Source organism: Phaethon lepturus, unplaced genomic scaffold (genome assembly GCF_000687285.1).
Source record: "Phaethon lepturus isolate BGI_N335 unplaced genomic scaffold, ASM68728v1 scaffold47940, whole genome shotgun sequence".
Classification (NCBI taxonomy): domain Eukaryota; kingdom Metazoa; phylum Chordata; class Aves; order Phaethontiformes; family Phaethontidae; genus Phaethon; species Phaethon lepturus.
Window position 1 is genome coordinate 1 of NW_010512102.1, and position 25,959 is coordinate 25,959.

The following is a 25,959-nucleotide window of genomic DNA, read 5'->3' on the forward strand; positions in this document are numbered from 1 at the left end:
TCTTGAGCGTTGTCTCTCCGCGCCAGGTCCTGCATCCTCAGCGAGGTGTCCACGCGCTCCCGTTCTAAGCTGCCTTCGGGGAAGAACGTCCTTCTGCTGGGTGAGAAAAGCGTCCCGATCCCTTCCCTTCCCTGCGGCGCTCAAGCTTGCTCCTTAACCCTCTCATGGGCCTCCGGAGCTTCTCCGTGTTTAGTGCCCGAAGGCGGGGGCGAGTGGATGATGGTGGCAAGGGGCTGGCTAAACCCTCTCGCTTCCTCCCTTTCCTGTTTTTTGCTTCATTTTGGGTATCCAATATCCAGAGATGCTTGAGGTAGCCCCCTCATCGTAGGTACCTCGCCATAATACCCTTACTGGCCTCCCGCCCTAGTCCCTGAAGTGGAGGTGGCTTGGAAGGGTGGTTTTCTTATTGTTTTTTTCCCCCGATGAGTGTTGATTTCGGCGTGCGTGCGGGTCCTTTAACCTTTCCCTGAAACCAGCCCTCGTTCGTGCAGCCAGCGCTGCTTGCTGGTCCTTACGGCGTGTCATACAAACGCAAAAATCGCTTGCGCGGCCCGTAGGGTATCAATGACGGCTGCTCCCTGTGGGCCGGCGGGCGGGGTAGGCTGTATATGGGCGTGTTGGCCGTGCGCTGCCCGCATGCCGTGGGCTCGCCGGCAACCCATAGCATCAGCAAGTTGTGCGGCCGCAGCAGCGGCGACGGCATCGTTTACTGCTCCAGGCTTTCATTGTGTTCTGTTATCTCCACCCAGTGCCTTAGTCCAGCCTTGCGTTTGGCAAGGATTAGGAGTTGCAGAATGGGACTTTGATAGGGAGATAATGAGGGATCCAGCTGTTATTCAGTGCTGAGGGAAATAAGAAAAATGGTGTGTCAAGCAAAATTCAGAAACTTCATGGGGGAGGGGGAGAAATGGATGCTCTCAAATGTGTGTGTAAGTATTATCGCTATTATTATTAGTGTGGTGGGGTTTTTTTTTTTCCCCCTGAAAGACTATTAAATACTATTACCAGTAGACAATTTAATGAATCCGAATGGATGGATTTGTTAACTAGCTGCTTTTTCCTTGCTTTGCCAACCTCCCTGTCCCCAGAAAGAACTGTGTGTTAGTATTTGGAAACGTGACTAAAACCCAGTGAGGATATTAATGTGGACTCTATGCACACTATCATTCTATGTAGTCTTGTGGTTTGTACTCTCAAGACTTTTCAAGTTAGGTTTTTTCCTCTGTAATCCTAAAGCAATCACTGTGGCCCTTTTCCTCCTTTTTTGATAAGTGGTGGTAAAACTCAAATTGTGCAAGAATGATGGGATGGTCTAGTTAACCTGTTAACACCTCTTATAGGACTTAACTACCCTTTAATTTGTTGCTTTTTATGTTATGTAATTAAGTAGGATATTGAGATTGGAAGTTCTATTGATATTAAAGAAAGGAAAGATTTCATAATGATTGACAGCTTTTTATATGATACTTTGAAACTAAATTGGATGAATGTCCTTGTTGAAGTTGGAAGATTCTTCAAGTTGTGACCCTTGCCAAGAAGATCACACTCTTGTTCTTCTTTTCTCTTCATAGTCAGGCAATCCTTAGTACTCAGTAACTGAAGACTGTGCTTCCTTCAAAACTAGAGAGAGTACCATAGAATGTTTCCAAATGCTCATCTAGTTTGTGATTTATGTAGAGCTTATAGAATGACTTGATGTAACTGTTTTTGGGTTTTGACTGATGCTTTTTTTTTTTTAAGATGTGTAGATTTGTAGAAGAAATTCTAGTTTGTTCGTAGGAATTGTGTTTTCTAGAAGGCCATGGTCCAAAGAAAAAAAGGTTTGGCATGTATTTAGGAAAAATAACATCAGATCTGACGATTGGCCAAGGAGGACCACGGACATGTTCTTTGTGAGGATATCTAATCCATGTATTACACTTTGCTGTTCACTTGCAAGTCATGATGCTGCTCCTGAAGCATCCTGGCACAGGAAAAGCAGAGATCTTACGTATTCTGTATTGGACAAATTCACTATGTGAAGTTCTGTCTCTTCAGCTTCTCAACCTGTGTGTTTGCAACTTTTCTGTTATCTCACATTTTCTCTATTTTTAAGCTTTGTTCCTTCAAACAGTTTTGGACCAGCTTTTGTTGTTAATACAGATCACTTCTTGCCATGGCTATCTTAGTTTCACCACTCTTCGAATACTTTTAAGAAGGAGTTGTAAAGTCGGCCGGGTCTTGATGGTTTTCACTAATTTTTGGTAGGCCAATATTTGCAGTACAAACAGTGTATTGGTCGAAACTTCCTAGCTGAAACATGATATGTAATGACAAATTAATGCTTATTTTTAACACAAACTGCATTAAAAAAAAAAAAAATCCCAACAACAACAAACCCTTAGCCTCCAACCAACCCCTTTGCCCCTGAAAAAAAAAAAAAAAAAAAACAAAAACAGAAAAATCCCACCACTTAGTGTTTTTTTTGTTTGCTATGACAAGTTTTTTAATTTGCCTGCAGCATTTATATTTTTCAAACACTGTATGCTGAGTTGTTCTGGGAACCTGGCTATGTCTGGCATGCTAATTCTGCTATTTCAGTATTTATTTTTAGCTATGTTAACATCTCATTTTTAAGAACCTGGAAAGCAGTTCAAGACATCGCAGAAATAACTAAAGGAAGCTGGAATGCCAAATGTTACTCTCTAGATATGGCACATGGTTTTATGAAGTGAAGGTTAACATATAATACTGGTAATTCTTTGCTCAAAATCAGCAAAAAAAAATAGTTTAACTTACAGTTTTGCTTCTTTAAAATTGTTTCACTTACAGATATTTTGTCAGTAGCTATTTTTCTGTGAAGACTTTAAACTTTGATTGGCACCACATGTAGTATAAAAGCATTTTTCTGTTCTTGTATGAACAAATAATAAAAACGCAAACTTTCCTAAATGTTTCTGTAAGGCAAGCATGCTCTGATTCCTAGGCAGTTCTGTCATAGTGACTATAGCTACCTTGCTTAGCAAACTATACCAGCAGAAAACATAAGATGTCCCTGCTTTCTCAAGGAAATTGGGTGCTCTCAGTGACATTTCTAGCTACTTTTTGCAGATAGCCAAAGGAGAGGGGGGTGGTGGTGGTGTTGCTGGTGCTTTCTCCACCCTAACACCCCTGCTCCCAAACAGTCTTTTCTGCTCACTTGTATAATAAAAAGGTAGCTGTTCAGAGGAGATTAATGCTTTGTTGAGTGTGATGAGAAAACTGGCACTTAAAACTGGGAGCTTTCTTGTTAATTCCTTTCCTGTTTGAACCAGCAAGTGGAATAGAGGGAACAGCCAAAAAGTCACCATTGCAGGTTAGGGATGGAATCCATAGTGTTATAGAATGTGCAAAGGCTTGAATTCAGAGACCTAAACTAATCATTTATCCAACAAACTGCAGCATGCATTCAATCAGTGATGTTCAAAGTCATTCCAGGGTGCACAAGAAAACAGGCTCCTTGCTGGCAAGTGAACTGAATATCTGCTTTCTATCTGGCTTTGTATTTCATACATTCCTCTCTCTCTGAAGCACAGTACATTCTTTGCTTGCAATTCTAATGATGTCAAACCATCCAGTGACACAGGTGCACCTGACTCCAAGTGTCTGTATTGCACACTTAAAGCTTCTACTGAATCACTACCATTTTGGTTTTCTTTGTGTTTCACCCCACTTGGTGATAAAGGTTTTGAGTTTGTTGGGCAGAGAGTGTTCATCTGCCTCATGTCCACATTTTCTCTTTACCCCAGACATCTCACTTTTCAGGGCCAGGCCTGTTTGTTTGAATCTTTGAGCTCTGCTCCTGTCCAGTTGCTGTCAGGATGCTTGAGAAGAGGTTTCCACAGTCTACAGCTAATTTACAGGTACACTTTTCTGTGTGTACATGTATTGGGAATACTGTTATTGTAGAAAATCATACATCTTGAAGAGCTGTTTTAGCTTGCTTTCTCTTAGTGGACCCATGGAATATAATGAACTTCAAAATTAAGTTCTGATACAGCAGACTGTCATGAGAGTATATAAAATCTGCTTACCTAAATTTATACTCAACATTATAAAAATGACTTGTCCATTTTATTTTTTCATATTCAAATAGCTGAAAGTTTCACTGTGATCATTTCATCATTACAGCTGATGAAATACTGTTTGTTGATACTGTTTTTATTGTTTATCTCAAATGTTTCTTAATTTGCTAGTACTGCAGAAGTTCAGTCAGCTGCTTTTCCTCCTCATCTTGCAACTTCTTCACCTTTTACAGGTTATGAAAGCCTTCCAAAAAAGTTTTGTTTCAATCAGCAGAGTTACATTTCTAAAGTGTCAATTGTTTTAATGGGGCATTGATCTAGATAAAATTCTAATTGGTTGTTTTGCAGCTGCATTTTTTTTTTTTTAAGAACTAAGTGGTACTATTTTGTAGTGTCCTTCCTGCTGTAATACCTTTCCAAAAAGCCAGAATTACATGGCTGCTGTGTAGTAAAACTTACTTAGAACAGCTTGGGAAGTTGTAAAATTCTTGACTTGCAGTTATTTTAATTTGTCTCTGCTTTGCCAGAGGTGCTGCCGATGACTGGATCTATATCTGAAATAGCTCTAAAGGTGAGAAACAATGAAAGGAATGGTGTTTGTGTTCTCCAGGCAGGTTAGTGGCAGGAGTACCAATAAAGACCTAAAGACCTCCCCTTGATAGTAACAGGGGATTATTCTATTTAGGTAGTGAACCTAGGTAAAATACACTAGATGACCTACTGCTGTGTTAAAAGGAGAAGGCTTGTGTTAGAGATGTATGCTGTTTATGCTATAGAATTCTTTGCAGTATTTGGCTTTCTCTCACTGACTGTGGCTTTTTCCAAGCATAAGTAACACTGTTACTGCTGTACCTGTTTCCACAATCAGACCATGTATTCTTGTGGTGCAAGGACTTGACAAAAAGCATGCTGAACAGTTGTCTACAATCTGCTTTCTAGCATGTTTGCAGAAGTGCAATTAAGGTGCTCCTCTGAAAAGTTATTTAATTTTTCAGTGCCACAAAGATACCAAATGAATCATATGTGAGAGGAAAGGCTGACGTGGTACAGTAAAATAAACTTGGAGAAGTGTTTTGTCTAATGAGTAAATTATAATTTAGTGGCAAGTTATTTGAAGACTTGGTAGCTCACAATAAGTAGGTCATACCATGTTGTTTTTAGGGATTCTAGAGAAGGATCTCATCAGCGTAATTAATTTTGTTCTTCAGTTTTCTGAAAGCAAACTAAATTTGGCTTACTCTGATTATTTTGGTCTTGTTCTGAAAAAGGCATTCTTCAATTACTATAGTATGTGTAAACAAGTCTTTCATGAATATGCAGCTGTGGAAAAAGCAGTTATTAGCTTGAGGAGTGTTTTATCTTGAAAATATCTATAGTACACATGTGCTTCGTTCTAGTAGGAAGAAGACTTATGTCTCTACTCCAGTGTCTTACGATTCAGGCATTCCACATGGTTTGGAATAGAGATCGCTCTGTGATTCTGGGAAGGCATCTTTGCCCTGTTTGGTAACTCAGGTTTGGGTTTGACTTTGTTCTATCATATTTAAGTCAGGTGGGGTTTTTTTAATTAATAAAAATGTTCACTATTTTATGTTAGAAATATTAGATGTTGTGAATTGTTCTACTCAGAAACTTTTGTTTTTAAAAAGTATAGATAGTTCACAAAAATAAGCCTTTTTGGGTGGCGGAAGGGGTTAATTAGAACCATTATCTCTAGTTTTGCTTGGCCTTGCTTGAACATATTTTTTAGAGATGAGTTGTAGAATTCCCATACCAAGCTGAATTTTAATTGATGGTTTTAAAAAGCAAACAAACTCCATCAAGGAACCAGTAGGATTATAGATTACACATAATTTAAGGGCATCCAGGGCTTTTCAAAGTGCTGATGAGAAAAATCAGAGCCTGGGATGGAAGGGGGGCAGACCAACGATACTGATGACAAAAGAAACATTCACCTCTTGCTTCTTTACCTTGCCATATTTTAAACACACATGACACTTTACAGTGGAGAAACAATTTAAATAAAAAATCAAAACTCATGTCTGTCCTGGACATAACACATTGATTGCTCTTCCATGTAAAGACTTCCGTGAGAAGTAAGAAATGTCTTTAGACAAGTGAAAATCTAGTTCTGTTTTCATTTTCTAAACTAAAAAAAAAAAAAAGTGGAAATAGCACGAGTAGTAAATATTCTTAAGTTTTAAACATTTAATTGGCAGTTTAGAGAAGGTCTGTAATAGAGAGCCCAGGTTCTCTCTAATGTGATTGTTTATGGTTGAACAGTTTTAGTAGCAGTTCATAGATAAGTGCTTGCTTGCCTTTCATTCACCTCATTGCCCACCCTTCCCATGTATGGGTGACTATTCTGATAAATTTTTGTACTTTAGCAGAATATCTAGTGATATTCCATTTTCTGCTCTGTAAATACACTTTTTGCCTTGGACTAGTGAGAAGGGAGGGAAGCTGGGCAGGGTTTTGTATTATGACTTCCTAGATCTTTGAGGGCAGGAACAAGGATGGACCATCATCAGACTGTTTTGTAGACAGAATAGCACCTTGGACAAAGAAGCTTTGAGGAGCACAACCCCAAAATTGAGGGACTTATCGGAGGAGTGAAGTGTAGCAGTGTGGGGATAAAAATGAAACTGCTTTTTTTAGTTGAGTACAAGACTTTATGTTTTGTTAACAAGATGGTGAAATACTGTAAGCAGATCAGTTTGGCTTTGTTTCAACTGCTTCCTAGCCTGACTTTTCAGCAAAATTAAATCTGTTGTCCCTCTTACTTTTGTTCAGGTCTAGTGTATAGCACTGCTTGTTGGCAGCATCACTTCTGTTTCCTCACTGTAGTATTAATGAGTAAGTGCAGTTGGTGTCATGGAGAATTTTAGTTCTTTATGATTTACTTTGGAAATGGAGGACCTTTCATGTTGCTTACAAAAGAAGGATGCAAGTTCTTAAATCTGCAATGATCTACTTGATTTTTACTCTACCTTGCAATTCTATGTTAAGAATTGTCAGGAATGTTTTGCTCTGTGAGCTTATGTACAGAAGTCAATTGTTAATTTGATTATCAGAGGGTTAAAAATAAAGAAGCTAAAGGATTTTCGATCTCAAAGTCTTGGAGGAAAGATGATGATGTTGATAACACTTTTTGGAGGTGTATGAGGCTCTGTTTTATATATTGTTTCAGTAGCATGTTAAAAAAATAATTTCTGTTTCATAATGTATGAATATACAATGATATTTAAGTCTGAAGAATATTAAGTTTTTCCTTTTGTTTGAAACTAAGCAGCATTGCTTTTTTCATGCACTTTAGAGATATCCAGAGATACTTAGATGTCTTAGGGTTTTTAATTTCAAATGCCATATGTGTGTATATAAGTATACTTAGAAGTAGATAGGCTTTTTTTGAAAGTTAGTTTCTCAATAAGTTCCTGATAGTACTTGGGCTAATTGCATTGTTATGGTTTCCATTACTCATCCAGCCTAAAATAGCTAATAGACTTTCATTTTGTCACAAATACTTCCCTCCTCCTTTGGTAGAGTGAAGCTTCCATACATACTAAAGGCATTGTAATAAAAGATTTGAGTTTTGAGAAGTCTTAAAAGCTAGCATTACATGCACTTAGAATTTTGCTAATGAGACTTGTAATAACCTCATGAGTTTTCCATAAGCACTGGTTTTGATTGATTTTTATTTTTATACTCTTGCTGAAGAGTAACTACAAAGCAAAATTATACTGCTGCTCTTTCTCAGCATAACTTGATATATTCAGTGTTGACTTTTCAGATGTTTTGTTTTGAAGACTTCAGGTTGGAAAAATGTACTAATAACAAGGATACAAATCTGCAGCTGTCACAATTTTAAAAGGTATATGCAACATACTAACAATAGAAAAGAGAGGTAGATGGAACCTCAAGTCTTAGCATGTTCTCTTGGCCAAGGCAGTCATCTTTTCTCAACTTTTTATGATGAATCGTGTGGGCAAAAAGGAAGCAGTCCTTATGTCATAAATGGTGGTCCTGGTTTTAATTTGGCAGCTTTTGCCATAATATTGACGCTAGTTTGGCTTAAATCTGAAGACTCTGGATCTCCTATGGAATAGGGCACATATGGCTAGGCAGCTATCTTGCACCCTTGCAAGCAAGTTAACCTATTCGTAGACTACTCAGTTTATGCATTGCTAACTTGTTTTGGACCACTTGTCAGTATTGCTTCTAATCCTTTTTTCCCCCAGATCTTTTTTTTCCTCTTCTGTCATCTGCAAACTGTACTGTTCTCTTCATTTACCTGAGTAATTAATGAAAGTAGTATCATCCCCTTCAAACTCCACTGGTGCACCATTCTGGCGCTCTAGTGAATGGTGAGCACTGCTCTCTGCATACAGTAACTTGTATGATACAGTTACGCATGTCAATGATCCACCTACCTGATCTTGGTGTTTTGAAATGGGTGGATATTTGCTAAGGAAGAGGGAGTAGAGAATCTTTTTCACAGAACCGATTAACTAATACCATAATGGAAGGCTGAAATGACTGCTGTGCTTACATATGTGTACTAATTTTACATCAAATCAACTTGTCTTATGCTGTACCAATAACATTTCTTTCTGTGTAGGCTCTGAAGATAATTACTAGAAAACTTGAGGAGAGAAAATAAAATTCTAGCTCTTATTTTGTCGTAAGACATTACCTTAACAGTACTGAACTTCAGTTTACTTCAGGCATTTGGAAATACGGGCGTGGGGAGGACGCACAACACATAGCCGTAAGGGTCTTGTGGGATGTATATTTCAAGTTTGCCTGTATTGTTTAGCATGGGCACTTTCAAACAATAAAGTTCCGTAGATATTAGCATTTGTATAAGTATGTTTTAGTTTAAACTGCTTAAGTGTGTCTTTTGTCATGTTTAGAACTCTTTCTTAACCACAGATGTTTCTTAGACTTAAGATGCAGACTTTTTTTTTAAGAACTGTCAGATTTACTTTGCAGAAGATGCTAAACTTTCCCAATGCAAACAAGTTGTAATCTTTATTGCCACCTACGTGAAACAAACCAGTATGCAAGAAAGCTTAGCTAGCGGTCAGTTGTTCTGAGAAACTTGGAAAGCTGTTAAGTGCAACCCCTCTTTAAAAGGAAGACAAAACAAGACTTGTTATTACCTTTTGAGCCTCCTTCTGGCACAAATGAAGTGAAGGTGCCTGTTCAAAAAGGTAAAATAACAGAATGAATCGTGCAGGTAACATTGGCTAAAGTAATAGCAACTTCAGCAGCATAACATGTTAGTGCAGCAGCTCTTAATATTTGTAGATGACAAATTTAAGAAGCTTGGATAAGTATTTGGGTGAGGGCAGAGGAATTGCGATTCACCTCTGGTAAAGAAGCTTGAACTCTTCACTTCTTGGGCAGAACTTTTAAATAAAAGAATAGCCTCACAAGAAGAGGAGTAACTTGGTGTATGAATAGAAAATAGCTGTGTTTTCTAATGTTTATTTAAAATTAGCTATAATTGTTTTCTTAGGTGTGTCTTGATTTAATACAGTTAAGGACCTAGCAAATTAACTTTTTCAACATTTAAAGAGTTTAACTTAGATACAACTTCATTTTTCACTTTTCTACGCTTAACTAGATTTTAAACTTCAGTCTCATCTTACTTTTCTCTCTTTTTTTTTTAATGCCTTTTTAAAATTCCCTGGACTACTTAGAGTAAACAAACTTAGCTTGCTGGTAGCTTCCGCACTGTTAGCAAAAGCTGAACTCTAAATTGAAGACTTCATGCAGTAATCTTGATATGTTGAGTAAACTCAAAATCAGTCTCTCAAAGGTTAATTCTTTTGCTCTTTTCTGTGGTTATATTTGTAGTCTTTTTAATGCAGCCATAATATTTTCTAGAAGATCATGGACAATTCCCTTTAAAGGGAAAACTTCATCATTGGGTTTAGCAATAAAAACTACTGTGCTTGAACTCTTTTCTTTGTTACATAGTTAAAAGCAAGTGTTTATGTCAACGAAATCGGGAATAAACCTCGTAACACCAATGTAGTGTTAAAAGGCAGGCATTCTTTATTCACGGTTATTTCATGGTTACATTTATACTCTCCAGGGATAGGTGAGACTTGGTAAAAAAAACCTAGATGTTTGGTATAAAACTGATAAGGTACTTCTCAGGAACCTGGATTTAATCTTAATTTTATAACCTGTGACTGAGTTCCAAGAATTTTCTCATGTCTAACTGCTATGTGCCCACTGTACTGCCAAATTAGAGTGGCAAAACCCAACTTTGTGTCCAAATTCAGCTTGGTTACTCTTTCAAACTGGAAAAACTGCACGTGAAGTTTTCCGGCTCTGCGACATGTGGTTTCCAGTAGAAGCTTTTCAAGAAGAATCTCTGGCAGTCTCAACTAGGTGTTTACACTGTGCTTATGCTGTAAGGTTCATTGGAGGAGAGAATAGTACTGAATGGATCTGGATTGCAGGCTTGTCACTGCATATATACCCAAATACGCATGTATTGTAGGGCAATGGGCTTACTGTTTGTCGCCTTTTTTTAAGGGTTCTTTAGACCTGTAAAGAGAAAAGATGCAAAGAAACCAACCATAAAAGCTAAGGAAACAGATTTGCCTTACTGAGCCTGGTGTTTTGTGCTGTTTGGTATGAGAGAGTTCTAAATAGTATTCTTCTCATTGTTAGATGAGCTTACTATGACTTGAACTCTACTTTAGAAAGACTTTCTTAACACTTTGGTTGCAGTTGACAGACCGACAGTGAGGTGCTTAACTATCCTGAAGGTATCTTTTTAAAGATATGTATAAGAGCCTATTTCACATGGGATATTTAGTGGCATAATTGCGTTTATCAGTAATTAGAAATAAGGTTTGAAGCTAAGGCATGCACTTTGAACAGATGGATGAGCTGGTCAAAGCCTGCTGTATTTCAAAACTTCAATGAGCTCCATCACCTTGTTAGTATATGGTTTCCTTCTTGCCCCAGGTAGTTTTTAATATGTGACTGTGACTAAAGATTGAGTGGTATTTAACTTCTGTCTCTCCAGGTGAAGATGGAGCAGGTAAAACTAGCTTAATAGGAAAAATTCAAGGAATAGAAGAATACAAAAAAGGAAGAGGAATGGAGTATTTGTATTTAAATGTGCATGATGAGGATCGAGATGGTAAGTTTGTATTTCTAATAATATCTTAAACCAGTTTGAAAGCAATGGTTCAGTAGTGTGATGTTTGGAATGACACTGGGATATTTTTCTTTATAATTTGCATGCGTGCAGCTTAGGCCATGAGTTACTTGTATCATGAGGAAGTTTCCCAGTGTAATTCCTTTCATAGATACCATGAATGACCACTTAAGTGGTAGAGGAGGACAAGAACCTAGTCAAGAGAAAAGGCTGTAAAGACCAGGGAAGCAGCCTTAGCTGCAACATGCTGAATGGATGGTAGGCAAAAGTGCATTCCTCAGGCCTAAAAGAAAAGGTGCTCAGGCTCTTATCTTGCATCTCAATTATTGTAGCAAGTATGTATCTTTTTGAACATACAGACAAACCTTTGTCTTGGTGGTATCAGAAGCTGCAAGACTACATGTGTTGATGGCTAGGAAAATGTCTGCAATGCTAAAAGAGATTTTAAAAACAAACAACAACAAAAACCCAAACCACCAACCCAAAAATGTGAAGGAAGGGCAAATTAAAGTAGAAGCTGTGTTTCAGCTGGCTTGAGTTGGATTATGGCTAGAAGGTAAAAAGGATGTTTAAGATCCAGACCCCAAATATCTGCAGTTATGGAATAGCTAATTCATGCTTATATATGGAGGAACAAGGGAAGGAATATGACCAGGTACTGTAGAGGTGGGATGAATTATCTAGAGGCAATACTTAAGAGGGAGTGAGGTGTGAGTAAGGATATACTGGGATCTGTGGGGAAAAATGGGAACTCTTGTCTGTACTATAAGAACAAATATAGGTAGAAGGAGAACCAGAAGTTGGCCCCTTTTTTTCTGAAACCACCAGCTTTCCTGACTTCATGTCTGACTATTGGTCTCGAGTATGACTTGACCAGAATTGGGACTTGGATCTAAATTACTTCCTCAGAACTTCTGTAACAAGTAATAAAAACATACCTGAAGGCAAAATATATTAAGCTACCTAATTTTGAATCGCCAGCTCTTTATTTGCTGTAACAGCATCTCTGAATATTGGGGCCGGGGAGGGACGGGAAGCAGTGGGATGGTCTGTTTGTATGGTGATTGTCCTTTTTGTTGCCTGCTAAGTCCATCTAAATCATTACAAACTTGTAGTTCTGCTCCAAGAACTTCTTTCTGAAGGGCCAAGGTACATTCTGTTCTTTAAGAGTTATATAGGCATATCACATTGGCATTTTGAAGGGGAGATGGCAGTCCTTGAGAGCTGAGCAAACCAAGGGCTGAGCGAACCAAGGGCTGAGAAGGAATGGCTGAGTTCACCCAGTTCCCCCCTTATGTGTTGCATCTTGAAGAAAACATTTTCCCTCTCTAAAATGGTGAACATTAATTTTGGAAGTGTTGAGTGCAATCTCTGGATTCTTACTTTCAGGTAATATATTTAACATCTTCAGCCATTAAACATCAGGGTTTGGAAGGTGGAGTTCTCCACAAGCTACAGTTCGCTGTGTTGTTCAATTGACCGATAAAACATCATCTGCTTTCTTCCTTGTATTTTACATGTCTAAAGAAGATTTAATATCCATTATGTAGTGAACTGTTTCAAGTAAGTCTCATAAAATGTTTTTCCTTTTTTTTTTTTGTAGACCAAACAAGATGTAACGTATGGATTTTGGATGGTGACCTGTATCACAAAGGTCTTCTTAAATTTGCGATGGAGGCAAGCTCTCTAAAGGACACTCTAATTATGTTGGTAGTAGACATGTCTAGGCCTTGGACTGCACTGGATTCTTTACAAAAGTGGGCAAGTGTTGTAAGAGAACATATTGACAAGTTAAAAATTCCTCCTGAAGAAATGAAAGAAATGGAACGAAAGTGTGAGTATTCTGCAGATATGTAGGAATCCATTTAAATCAAATATGCTTTATGCTTTATGCACCATTTAATCTCTCCATTGCAGTCTTTTCATTCTTTGGAAATGTTACTTAAAATTAGGAGTTACCAAGCAAGTCCAGCCTCAGATAAATCTCAAGTAGCTATATCAAAAATACCAGTATTTCTTTCAAACAGAAATACCTTTGGCGGGGGCAGGGAGCTTTCAGAATTAATACAGCTGGGTTGAATTTACAGTCTTGCTTCTTACAGATTTTTCTAGACACTATTCTTCAAGTGGAAAAACTCCTTAGCTTTCAATTTTTTAATTTTATTTATTTATTTTAAAGGCAAATCAATCCATCAGCTTTTTAACTGTTCATGTAATTAGTCAGTCTAGAGCATTTGGGACCTGTTCCCTGCCTACCAAAAGCGTAAATGTTGAAAGGATTCATGGCAGCATGGTAATGTCTGGGCCCTTTCTATTTGAAGAGTTTTATCGTAATCATTATTGACACTAATGCAGCTATATGTTTGTTTTGGCATGGATATGATATAGCTCTGTCAGTGTCTTGTCTTTTCAGTTTTAAGCATGTAGAACACAAAGATTTTGCAGGATTCCTTAAACTATCTGACTGAACTCACTAACATGATAGCTCTGTGTTACTTTTGGGTAGCAGCTGTATATCCTTTGGAGTACTAAAACATTAGTCTTTCCCATTCATCTCTCAGTGAATTACTACAAGGGAGAGCATTTGAGAAAGCTGTGTGTTAAGATCAAATAGCATGATTAAATTTTGTTTATAGGTCTGAAGTTGCTCTCTGAAACTGGTACGTTCTTAAGCAACTGACTGCCAAATTGCTGAAGGCCTTTTTCAGAAATGCAGGTTGTAGCCATGCTGTGATAAAGTAGCCCATAAAGTGACAGTTATAGATACTCTGGGATAGGGGGAAGGGGATTGGTGGGTTTGTTTATTCTTTTGAGAGAGAGATTCTTTTAAGGGAAGTGTCATCCTTGAGAATTGTATCTTCCACAACAAGACCTTGTGTAGGAGGGAGGAGCTGAGCTCTTCTGGGTGTGGTTTTTGGTTTGGTTTTGGTTTGGTTTTGGGGGGGTGGTGTTAGTGTGTGTGTAACCCCCCTCCCTCCCCCGCCCAACAGTTTCAGGGCAGTATTTTACTGGACAAAAGTAGTAAGGACACAGTATCTATGTTAATAAAAATGTGTAGGCTGATAGTTTTGCTTCTTTACTGACTGAGCAAACAGAATAGTGAAACTCTACAAAATCCATGAGGAAGAGAGTCAAGAAAAACAGCTACTCATTAAAACTTTTATCTGCTCTCTTGTTCTTTTATCACCTGGTCTAACTCTTACAGATATTGATGGTTTTGTGTGTCAGGTATAATAGAAGCCCTGGACACAATCCAGATATGACTGGAAGCAGTTTTTTGTTTTGAACCTCCTGTGATGTGCCTTCATGCATTGCTAGGCCGTGAGTAGCTCGACACTGCCAAAAGGAGGAGGGAGGAATCTTGCTTGCCTGACCTCTGGCTATGTGGTCCTACTTTTATTCTTGTCTCAGGCTCAGTGCTCCTGAGAGGCTCCTACGAGCTGATTTAATTTGCTAACAGGACCAAAATCTACTGAGGGTTTGTATTTGTAGTTTTCTGCAGCTGTGCTACTGTGTTTGTCTTCCAGTTCTAGCAACTTAACTCCACTCAAAGATGGACCCTGTGAGGATGAAGACTGATATGGGAAGGCATTAGGGGATAGCATACCCTGTGAAGGGTTGAAATAGCTCTTCCTGTTACTGAACTCAGCTATGTCTAATGAAGCCTTGTGGCCTGGTTACTTTAATTGTGTCTCTAAGGAAGACCTGAGATTGTATTCCACAGTCTTTGAGCTGTGATATAGTACGTAAGTCCTCCTTTTTACTTTTTTTCTGTACTTGTATAAAGATTAGCGTGTCATGAATATATAGTTAGAATTTTAGGAATCCACTGGAGGACTTCTAGCACTGGAGTAATGTGACTTTTATTTTAGCATGCAATTATCCCAGAACAGACAGGATTGCTGCGTAGGAAAGATGCCAGCCACTCAAGGGAATGTCTTGGTGAGAACTCTGCATTTAGAACATGGTCAATTTGGGAGGCTCTCGGACAAGACTGAAGTAGCAGCATCCCCTGACTAAGAGCCTGAGTTGACTGTTAGTAAAGATGATAATCTCTGCGTGTGCTTTTTGTTATTGTGAACTCCAAGATCTGTAGGAAAGTTGAATAATCTTGGCCCAATACATCTTTTTCTCTAGGGTATTGAAACAAGTCTTGCTCTGTTAATTCAACTAATGCTTTTCTACATATGAACTCAGAGGGCTTCAATCAGTTTAGCGAAGGTAGTGGTGGATTAACAGAAATTGGGATGAAGTGGTGAGAATGGACTGGAGTAATTAGCTACTTGCGTGCAGTATGCAGCTGAATTGTCTTGCTGTCTGGTGGTTTGGTTTTTTTTTTTTGGCTGAATCAGGATGTGCTACTCATGGAAAAGTAACGAGAGATGGAGTCTGGTAGAATCTTGTCTCTGCTGTGTGAAACAGGACATGCAATGTGGAAAGTGCGGACATTTTATGCCTAATATTGCATTGCTGACTATAGGAATAGTAAGTGACTGTGTAATTAGAGGTTTGGGTGTATGCATCAGAACCTGACAAGAGTGTTACACTTGGGACTTTATCCTTTTTTTTTTTTTTAATTCTCGTTTATATTCTGACTTAACTCTTTGCTAAATTTTAAAGTAGTATCTGATCTATTGCGAAAGCATACCAAATATTTAATAAGCTGTTAACTAATTATAAACACTAACGTTTGTGTGTTCTTTTTGCTTATTACTACTGTAGATGCACTGTACAGAGAGGTGTGGACAAAGGGGTTTTAGAAAAACCCTGGTATACAGTAGCAGCTAAGCAATATCTGTATGGCTTAATTCTGTTTGTTCTAGCAAACTGTTCCATTAATTTTGCCAAGAAGAATGCAAGGAAATTTATATCCTTTAGGAAATGTATCGAGCAACAATAGTTACTATTAACTGCTTAGTAGTTCCACAATGATAAAATAAAAATGGATTAATGCTGTCCCTATGGACAGTTTCACTGGATCGTGTTCTGGCTGCTGATAAAGCAGATCTCAAACCTACTACTTCTTTCTTGTGCTTTACAGAGCAAACAAATGGTCAGCACTTGGTGCATGTTCAATTTTTTCAACATAAAGAAGCAGAATTACTATACAGTCAACAGTGCTAGAGATCAATGGCAGTGGAAATCATTGTTGAAATAATAAAGTAGCTGATCTTTTAATATAACTTTTTTTACTTTCAGTGGTAAGAGACTTCCAGGAATATATAGAACCAGGCGAGGATTTTCCAGCTTCTCCACAGAGAAGAAATACTTCATTACAGGAAGACAAAGATGACAGTGTGATTTTACCCCTGGGTGCAGATACACTAACATGTAACTTAGGCATTCCAGTAGTAGTAGTTTGTACAAAGGTTTGTTTCACGTTTTAGGTTTTTTGTATATTTTATTTAAGCAACTCTGTGAATTGTGGATACGGGGTGGGAAGCACATGGTTCTTAAGTCATCCTGAATACCTCGGATAAGAATTCTTTAAGAATGTTTAATGTTGAAGGTTGGTTACTTTCTGGAAGCCCTGATTGCATGTAATTTGGGAGTCGTTTTTCCTTTAGTTATGCCAGTTTTGAAGGAATTGAGGAATCCCTCAGACCTGGTCTTGTTCACAGAAGTGAGCTAGTCAGTAAGCAACTAGAACTCCCCTTGATCTCCACAGTCCTCCTTCACAGAATCTTTATTCTGCAAACAGTGTTTTGGTAGAGTTTGTTTTGGTTTGGTTTTTTAAATATTTCTGATCTTTTTATGAAGATAAATATATTTGAGGGTTCTAGTTAGTGAAGTGCTGCTCTGTTAACTTTCCTCAGTTCTTAGAGAGTTTCTGCGATCTGTTTTGGTTTCTGTTAGATATGTAACCATATTCTTAGTCTAAAGAAAAAGTGGTGCAGTTCTCTTGTGGCTGGTTTTGTTTTTGTGGTTTTGGGTGCTTTTTTTCCCCTGGCTCTTCAGTTCATTGGCATTAAGTGTACTGCATCCACAGCTGCTGCTGGCTTACAGTGAAAGAATAAACCTTTTGATGCATGTGCTGTTCCTTCACTGGAAGGCACACTCATTTGAAAAGCACCTTTATTCTCACCTGCTAGCTCTCTGTTATTCTTCTTTGCCCTGCTCCTCCCCCCCCTTTTTTTTTTTCCTGCTTTCACATGTCTTGCTTTTGCCTCCCTTTATAAAGGGCTACTTAGTAACTGGGTAAAAAACACTATGTCCTGTAATACCACAATATGTTTTTTAAAAAAAAAAAGTGTAGAAAATGATGGTGTCATTCAATCTTCAACAGAGAGTTTGAGTTATTGCATTGGAGGGTGAGTGAGTGAAAAATGGCAATCAGTTAACTCCCAAGTAAATGCTGACCACACTACATGCATGTCAAGTTACATACTATTTAAAAAAAAAAAATCAATTATGCTTCTAGACTGTCTCAGCAGGTTTTTGTTTTGCACTGTACTACCCACCCGACTCTATCCCCCTTGCCCAGTTGTGAACTGGCTGTGTAGCAGCACTGCTATTTCAACAGATAACTAAAAGTGGCATATTAATTCTGTGTTTATCTTGACAGTGTGATGCCATCAGTGTTCTGGAAAAAGAGCATGACTACAGAGATGAACACTTTGACTTCATTCAGTCGCATATCAGACGGTTTTGCTTACAATGTATCCTTTAACACATCATAAAGATTATGATGACTCAGTTAAATCTTTGCATTAATTATGACCAGCTTCAAAGAATATTTGCATCTGTGCTAAAGTAGTATGTAACTCCTTTACTGTAGCAATGCACATAAGCTGTCACTGTGCTATTATTAATTTTAAACTTAATTTTTTTCAAAAGAAGTATATAAAATACTGCCAGTGTTGTTTAGTCAGCTAGTTATGTTGAGATCTAGATTTTAGATGCCAGTAATATGCCTACATTGTGTTATCATCACTTGTGCTATGGTAAAGGGAAGTTTAAATGCTATTGGAGAGACAGCAGTTAACAGATGGAAAAATGAGTTCAAGAACCTGAGACCTCAGTTGAGTACCAAGATGGCACTTCCTTCAAAGGGCTTCCAAGATGTGATTTTTTTTTTTTCAAAATTGAATTATGGGTAATTGTAATAAGTCTTCTGGATGGAGGAAGAATATGAAAGATTAGTAAGAATTAGTCTCTGTGACTGTATATGCCATGTACAACTTGAAATTCTATTCTAAACTGCACTGAATGGGAATAGGATCCCATTATATAACTTTCTTCTAGAATTTGAATTGCATGCATGGAGAAATGAATCAGGGGATTTGGCATTTTTATAATCCCAAAGTAAAAATTACTCAAAACTTTCCTGGCTGCTTTTACTAATCCTGTGCATAAGCTGTGTTAATTATATACTGAACCATGCTGGAATACTAAGCAGTCTTTTGGTCTTCCAGTAACTGATACACAGCACAACTCGTTTGCCTTCATTTTCTTCAAAAGCAGATCACTGTATAATGTAAGAACTTGCTCCCCTAATTTAAAAACCCACGTGGGGAAGTGAAAGATCTTTGCATTTTTGAAGCTACTACTGTTAATGCTGTAGTGTCTGTGTTGCAGGGTGGGATAATTACAAGATACCAGGATACGGCATGACAATTTTTTTTTCACTAAAAGCAGAAGACAGTTTTGAAGGCATCATAGTGAAACTGTTGGTATTGTGAGCTTTGAGAGTGAGAAGAACCTGTACTTTACTCTAAAAGCAATTGCTGAGTTGGCCTAAAACAAATGCAGAAAGAAAGATTTAAATTACTAAATAGCTTATTTCAAAAAAATTAAGTGTTGGAAGTTGTTTGACCTATTTAATTTTGTATTCCCCCTCTAAATTCTACTAAGATAACCTCTAAACTAACAAAAAAGGGTCATTCTGGTATCTCTTCCTAACCACTAACCTGAGTTTTCTTTAACAAGTTTATTCAGATGGGGCAGCACTTATTTACACTTCAGTAAAGGAAAACAAAAACATTGATTTAGTGTATAAATATATAGTCCAGAAGTTATATGGATTTCCTTTCAATGTTCCAGCTGTTGTTGTGGAAAAAGATGCAGTATTTATGTAAGTTATCTGTATTATTATATGTATATGACTACAAAATTGTATTTATTAAGACTGTAAAACAGTATTTAGAGCCTATTTTGTTTACGCTTTTTAAAGTTCCATTTAACACTCTCATGAGTTGGAGTTTGAGTGCCAGTGGACTGAGATTACAAATACTCACTGCCCCAAAGAGAAATGTTAAACCCAGAGATTTTGCTCTTCCCTGATATGGTGAACCAATCTCTAACTAGTTGTACTAGTCAGTAACCAGCTTGCTCAAGAGAACAGGAGCTGTGACAACTTTCCTGGCTTTCAGTTCTGTGCGGTTCGGGATTGTATGGAAGAATAACTTGAATAACAATAGAATTTAAAGCCAAATAATCCTTTATCTAGTCCTGCAGGTTGGGATAATGACAAGAAGATAGGAATATTGCACGAGAACTTTCAGACACTAAAAGCAGAAGACAGTTTTGAAGATATCATAACAAAACCACCAGTCAGAAAGGTAGATTGAGATGTTTTGGCATTCAGCTTCTTATCTCTTTATTTACCTGCCAGTTTTTTGGCTGTTTCTCTCTTTTTGAGACTTTGCTTCCAGTTTATCATGAGTGTGATTAAACGGTCTGTTTTTTGTCTTATTTTGTCTCTATTTTGTTCTTAAAGTTCTTTCATTTTCAAAAAATCATTATGTATTTTTGTTCTGTATAGCTCTTCTCCAGCTTACACATGTCTTTTTCTGCCCCTGTTACATTGTTCAAGTCTACAAATATATGTATCAAAAGCAAAACAAGTATTTGGTATTGAAGAGTCTTAAGTATTATTTAACTGTTGTTCAGGTTGAATTAGTATTTTTTTAAGAACACTCCATTTTGTTCCGAGTTGCTCATAACTTCATAATGCTTTCTGTTTCTATGGGAGTATTTAAAATAAGAAAGCTTGAGACAGCATAAAATCAAAAATAAACATGGGAAAACAGGTTCTACATATATTCAGTATATTTTCTCTCTTATACTCTTTAATAAAAGGCTTTGACAGAACTACTTGAAAGCACATCTGGAGCTGTTGAACAAAATGCCAGCAGCAGTGGACCCTGTGCATACAAAAGTTATTGAAGGCAAATATTTCTGTGGCTTTTTCTAGCAAAGCTAAGAATTTGGGACTGATCATATTTCCAAGTGTGAATTATTTTAGTTGAGAAAACTAATACTATGTCCTTTCTGCAATCTTTCAGGGGAAAAAACCAAGACATATGTAGTAGTAGGTTAAATCATAAGTGTCCAAGGAAAAAATAACTGACAGTTTTTTTCTTTCATGCTCATAAACTTCAGGCCTGGATTATAAACTTTGATGTTGATACGTGCCATGCTTGTTTTGGCAAAGTTGTTGTGGTAAGCTCATTTGGAGGGAGAGTGTTTGCAATTTGATGCATAGACCTGGGATCTAAGATGTTTCTGTGCAGTTCGTATGCAAGTCTGGTGCAGTGTAGGTTCAGAGTCACTTTTGCCATAGTTGCCTATAAAATAATACCAAGGTTGAGCCTTGATAAGTTAACAGAGATGTGAGCATGCTGCAGAGCGTGTATATCTGTGAACACTTCTGACAGATCCTGGGATCTATTCCACTTCTAATTAATTTAGCTGAAATGGAACCATAAGGTAGTGGTCATATATACAGAAGATGTGGTCTGCAGTCAGCATCGTACTTTACACATTTACTTCATTGCTGAATGCTTTGGTCATAGTCACGGGGAAGTATAAAAGGAAATGGATTTCTTTCTTTTAGTCAAAATCATGTTAATGTTTTTGTATTGCAGTTTGTTCATGAAAAAGAAATTGTAGCAGAAGATGACCAAGTGTTTCTTATGAAGCAGCAGGTAACTGTATATAAAACAAGCAGACAGTGTTTTATTTAACAACATTCTCAATACAAATTTGGTTTTGTATTTTTAGTTACTGTAATACCTTAACAGTACATTAATGGTATTTTTTTGTTGTTGTTTTTTTTGCAGTCACAGTTGGCGAAACAACCCCCTACTGCTGCAGGAAGGCCAGTGGTTAGTAAAAAACAAAATTTTAAATGTCATCACATGAAAATTATTCACTTTCATATATGTAGAGAGTTGCATGTCTTCATTGCACTATCAAATACTCTTTGATCTGATTTTTTTTTTTAAACTACATGGTGTTTAAAGTCTACGCTGTATACTGCTCTAAAATTATGACACTACTTCACAGCTAGTCGTTACAACTTGTATTGAAAGCAAGGGCTAAATGTTATGGCTTTACTTTTCATATGGTAGTGCATTTAAGCAGTCAGTTGACTCCCCTTTCCTGTCCCAAGAGTGTGCCAGGGAGCAAACTGTGTTGGCTGAATAACCTTGGTGAGTTTTATATTGTGAATTTGACACTACCTCTCTAGGAATATTAAGACTCTGGCATAAAACTAAGGTCAAATGAAAACCATGACCTCTACATTTAAAATACAAATAAAATAACTAAAAGGTAACACAAGTTTAATGGGGAGCATGTGATCTTATCAAGGTAGTTTTACCTTTTTTAGATGAACTGCAATTTTGCAGAAACATGACTTGTCATCCTTGAAGTAATGAATAATGCTTTTTCTCCCGGGCTGCATTTAGTCCTTTCCACAGTATTGGTGGTATGGGGTGTCTTTCCAAGAAATTTGGTATCATTCCTCTATGATCTAATCAGTGCAGTTTTCATTATGGTCGGAGGCACTACAGAGTAACAGATGGATTTTCAAGTTTTTCATTGACATAAAGTTAAAAGCTTCACTAGTGCTTTAGTTGCACTGAAGTTAATATTTGTAAGAATGTTATACAAGTGTAATAAAATTTGTGCACAATCATCAAAATCTCATCCTGTGTCATTTCAGTTGCATGTTACATTTAAATAAAAAAAAGATTAGGAGCTATGAGAACAAAATGCTTCATTTAATGTACTCTTACACTGCATGATTTAATTCTGTAAAAGATGGACTAGTTCAGCTTTGGAAATTTTATTTTTTTTCCGTAGGACACCTCTCCAAGAGTTCCTGGAGGATCTCCTAGGACACCAAATAGATCTGTAACATCAAACGTTGCCAGTGTTACACCTATCCCTACTGGGTCCAAAAAAATTGATCCCAATATGAAAGGTACCTTTTCTTATGAAGGCACAAATACAGTTGGGGAAGTAAAATAGCTGCTTTGCCTGCTTCCTTTAATATGCTTATTTAGATTCACTAACACACACAATTAGTATTTACTTAGAAAATCTGTTTTGGTTTTGTTTGTGCTTTTCTTTTTTTCTCCTCCCTGCCCTTGTAGCTGGAGCTACTAGTGAAGGAGTCCTGGCTAACTTCTTCAATAGTCTCCTGAGCAAGAAAACTGGTTCCCCTGGTGGCCCTGGTGGTGTTGGTGGCAGTCCAGGAGGAGGTGGTACTGGAAGTGCTGGCAGCAACTTACCAGCATCAGCAAAAAAGTCAGGTATGACTAATGTGAAAAGATCAACTCAATCCAAATGTGAGTGGTGGATCATTCCTATTAGTGTATTTTATCAGAAGTATGAACACTGCTATATTTAACTGAATGTTTTATTGGGTATGGGTATTGCTTTTTTATGGCTCTCAAAGGATCAAAGAAAAAGTTTTCATGGAGCTGTTCAAGCATGAATTGTGTCCACACAAGTTCTTAGTTTTTTTCCTTTGTTCCCCACCATCCCAATAAAAGGCTTATGCTATAAACCATTTTTAATATTATTTGGATATATTGGGACTTAATTTCGAGTTGATTTTTTTAAGAATACTGTCAGTGTTAAAATAATTCTAAATTTTCTTTTGCTGGAGATCTAGCTCTGACTGTGTTGAAGGCTTTGATTGAATTGGACAGCCTGTAAAAGTACTGATGTATTTTCTGTTTATAGCCTTTTTTATATGATGTGATTAAGAATTAGTATTAATCTAAAAACGTCTAATAGTGACTGATCTAAAGCTAGATGCAAGACTATTCTGGTGCTTCTTGCTATTGCAGATTAAAAAGTTTATGTATTACTTAAGAACATACCTATACAGACATCTTCCCCCTTCCCCAGAGGTTAGTAATGCCACACTTAGGTGAGAATGCTGGTCTTTCATTGGTACTCAACATTAGCGTTTACTTTTATGTAGCAAGAGGGGAAAAAACCCAACACTCTTTTCCCACTAACATTTTGTGTAAGCTGACCCTGAATTTTTTTTTTTACAAGTGTGCACTTCCCTTTTTTAAATGCAAAGCTCTGTTGGCTGAGCAAAGTTTACAAGTACTTCCTCACCTGCTGCTGGCAAAGTCAGCCGTGCTCTTTTGAACAGCTTATGGAGATTGTTCAAACAAATGCAGCTGCAATATGAGATGCAGAGAGCACCCACTGAAAAATCCTGTGGGGAGTGGCTGGCAGCAGGTTTGGGTGATGCCAGGCAGATGGAGGCAGCGCTCTGGCAAAGTGGTGTGTCTGGGGCCATGGCAGAAGCTTCAGTAACAGAATTAAGCTATTAAAGAGAAAAAATATTCTCAGAAATTTCCTACTGTGAAACAAATGAAGGGTTAGGGTGTAGCCAGTTTAATGTGGCAAAGGACTAGGTTTTCAAGGATTTACCATAAATAAAAATGTTTGGCATAGATGTGGCCTCTTCACCTTCCTCAGTAGTTCCTGTCTTGTGATCAGTGTTATAAATAACACTCACTTTTCAAATCTAAAAACTGGCTGTTAAGACAGCAGTTTGGGATTTGAGTTACTTTTCTCCACAGCAGCTATGGGAAATCTTAGTTGCAATATTAGTTGCTTTGATTCGGATACGGTAGTCCCTTGCTTTAGATGATTTGAATTGTGGCACAGTACCTCTGGCAAAAATGAGCTTTGTAGGTAGTTCCTCTTAATTTGCATCTTCAGAAAGTATGCTGGGGCATCGCTAAAACTACATGTGTGTCAGAATTTTCTTTTACAGCCTGAGATACTATACACACTTACCATGGCATTAGACTGATGTTCTGCACTGCCTTGTCCCACATTGTCTCTCCATTCTTGTAGTAGAACATGGCAGGATAGAAACCTGGATGAGGGAGTAAGAGTACAATGATGGGGGAAAAAAAAAGGCGTGTGTCAAGCTTGGATCAGGTCCCAGTGTGACTGACTGCACAGATGTTGGTGCCATTCCAAGTCAGGGATGAAGTAAGCGGGTGAGGAGAGAAAGGGATTTGCCATCCACAGGTCTGCGTGCATGAGCAGCAGTGTCAGGTTTATGCTGACCAAATATGTAGAACTGACTTTGCTGGTCTGTGATGAAACCTCTGATTTACACTCAGAATTATTTAAAATATATATGATGCAGAAAATTGTGCAGAAATATTCCTAGCTGCTATCCTTCGTAATTTTTCTGTATATTTTACATTAACTCTTTGCATAGTGGCAGTTATGGAAGTTTCTTTGCGAAAATGGAAATACAGAAGGATGTGACTATCTGCTGTTCCCTTTTGTGATTCTTTCGGGTTTTGGCCTTATGCCTTTACTCTGCATTCAGTGTGCTGTAACAATTTCTAGGATTTGTCTGATGCAAAAACGATGTTCTTCTGGTTTTTGATTTTTTTTTTTTGTTATTTGACAGGTGTTTCTTGAAAATTAAAGATACTATAGGCTTTCCCAAAGCTGTTTCATAAATATGACTGAATGATATGCATTTATTTCGTAGGTCAGAAGCCAGTTTTAACAGATGTTCAGGCAGAATTGGACAGAATTTCACGGAAACCTGAAATGGTCTCTCCTACAACACCTACATCTCCCACAGAAGGTGAAGCATCTTGAAGACACCAAATAAAACCAATTGTTCAGTTTTCTGGGATAACTAAAACTTGCCTCTGCCTCTTCCTTCAGTGACTGGAACTAAAGAACTGAAATATCTTTCAGAACACAAACAGTTGATGTCTGTCTGTCTTTCTTTCATGTGTGTTGCCCAACTTTACAAACGGGAGCTGTACAGATGGAAAACGGTTATCACATCACGTAGGAGTACTGTTCACAGTGCAAGAATAGTAAATCTTTTTCTGGGTTTTGTTGAAAAGTCAGTGTAATACTGTAAAATTGCAAGTATGTCCACTTAAGTGATAGGGGTTGCTTAGAGCAGGAAAACTGATACACACCACAGGCACTTAATTTATACTGATTTCCCAGCCTGTTAGGCAAGTTTAATACCATCTTAAATAGATGAACCTCTAAAGGAGAGAGCTACTACTAGTTTTTGGAAGAGAAAATTAATTGCACAAAACTATAACAATAAACTTGAATTACACTTGAACACTTCATTTGGAGTATCGTTTAAAAAAAAAAATCTGTTTGATCTCCTCTGAGATTTACAGTGCATTCAAAAACCCATGCAAAAATTCATTCCAGATATAAGACTAAATTAGTGGCCATTTTGGGGGTTTTTTTCTCTTTGATTAATTTCAGACACTGAATAAAAGATGTATAAAGAAAAAGCAGAGGTTAAATGTACAGATTATCAGTATCCAGATTTGTCTATATATATATGGCTCAGCCTTAATGTCCCCCACTATGTTTCCCACATTAGTTATGGTTTAAAATTGGTCATCAAAACTGTAATCAGTTAATAAAGTATTCTCTGCATTCAAATTTAAATAGCTTTCA

At 37.5% G+C, this 25,959-nt stretch overlaps 1 protein-coding gene across 1 annotated transcript; it reads left to right on the forward strand.

Moving 5' to 3' along the window:
• Positions 1-4: 4 nt before the first annotated feature.
• Positions 5-25,959, forward strand: DYNC1LI1 (dynein, cytoplasmic 1, light intermediate chain 1; the record flags this gene model as incomplete). The annotated part of the gene is made up of 12 exons (XM_010285808.1): positions 5-100; positions 11,095-11,211; positions 12,833-13,063; positions 16,429-16,598; positions 17,795-17,888; positions 19,168-19,303; positions 19,679-19,790; positions 21,099-21,158; positions 21,294-21,338; positions 22,321-22,441; positions 22,614-22,772; positions 25,007-25,959. Coding segments are annotated over 12 exons (1,454 nt in total), but the record flags the coding sequence as incomplete, so codon positions are not given.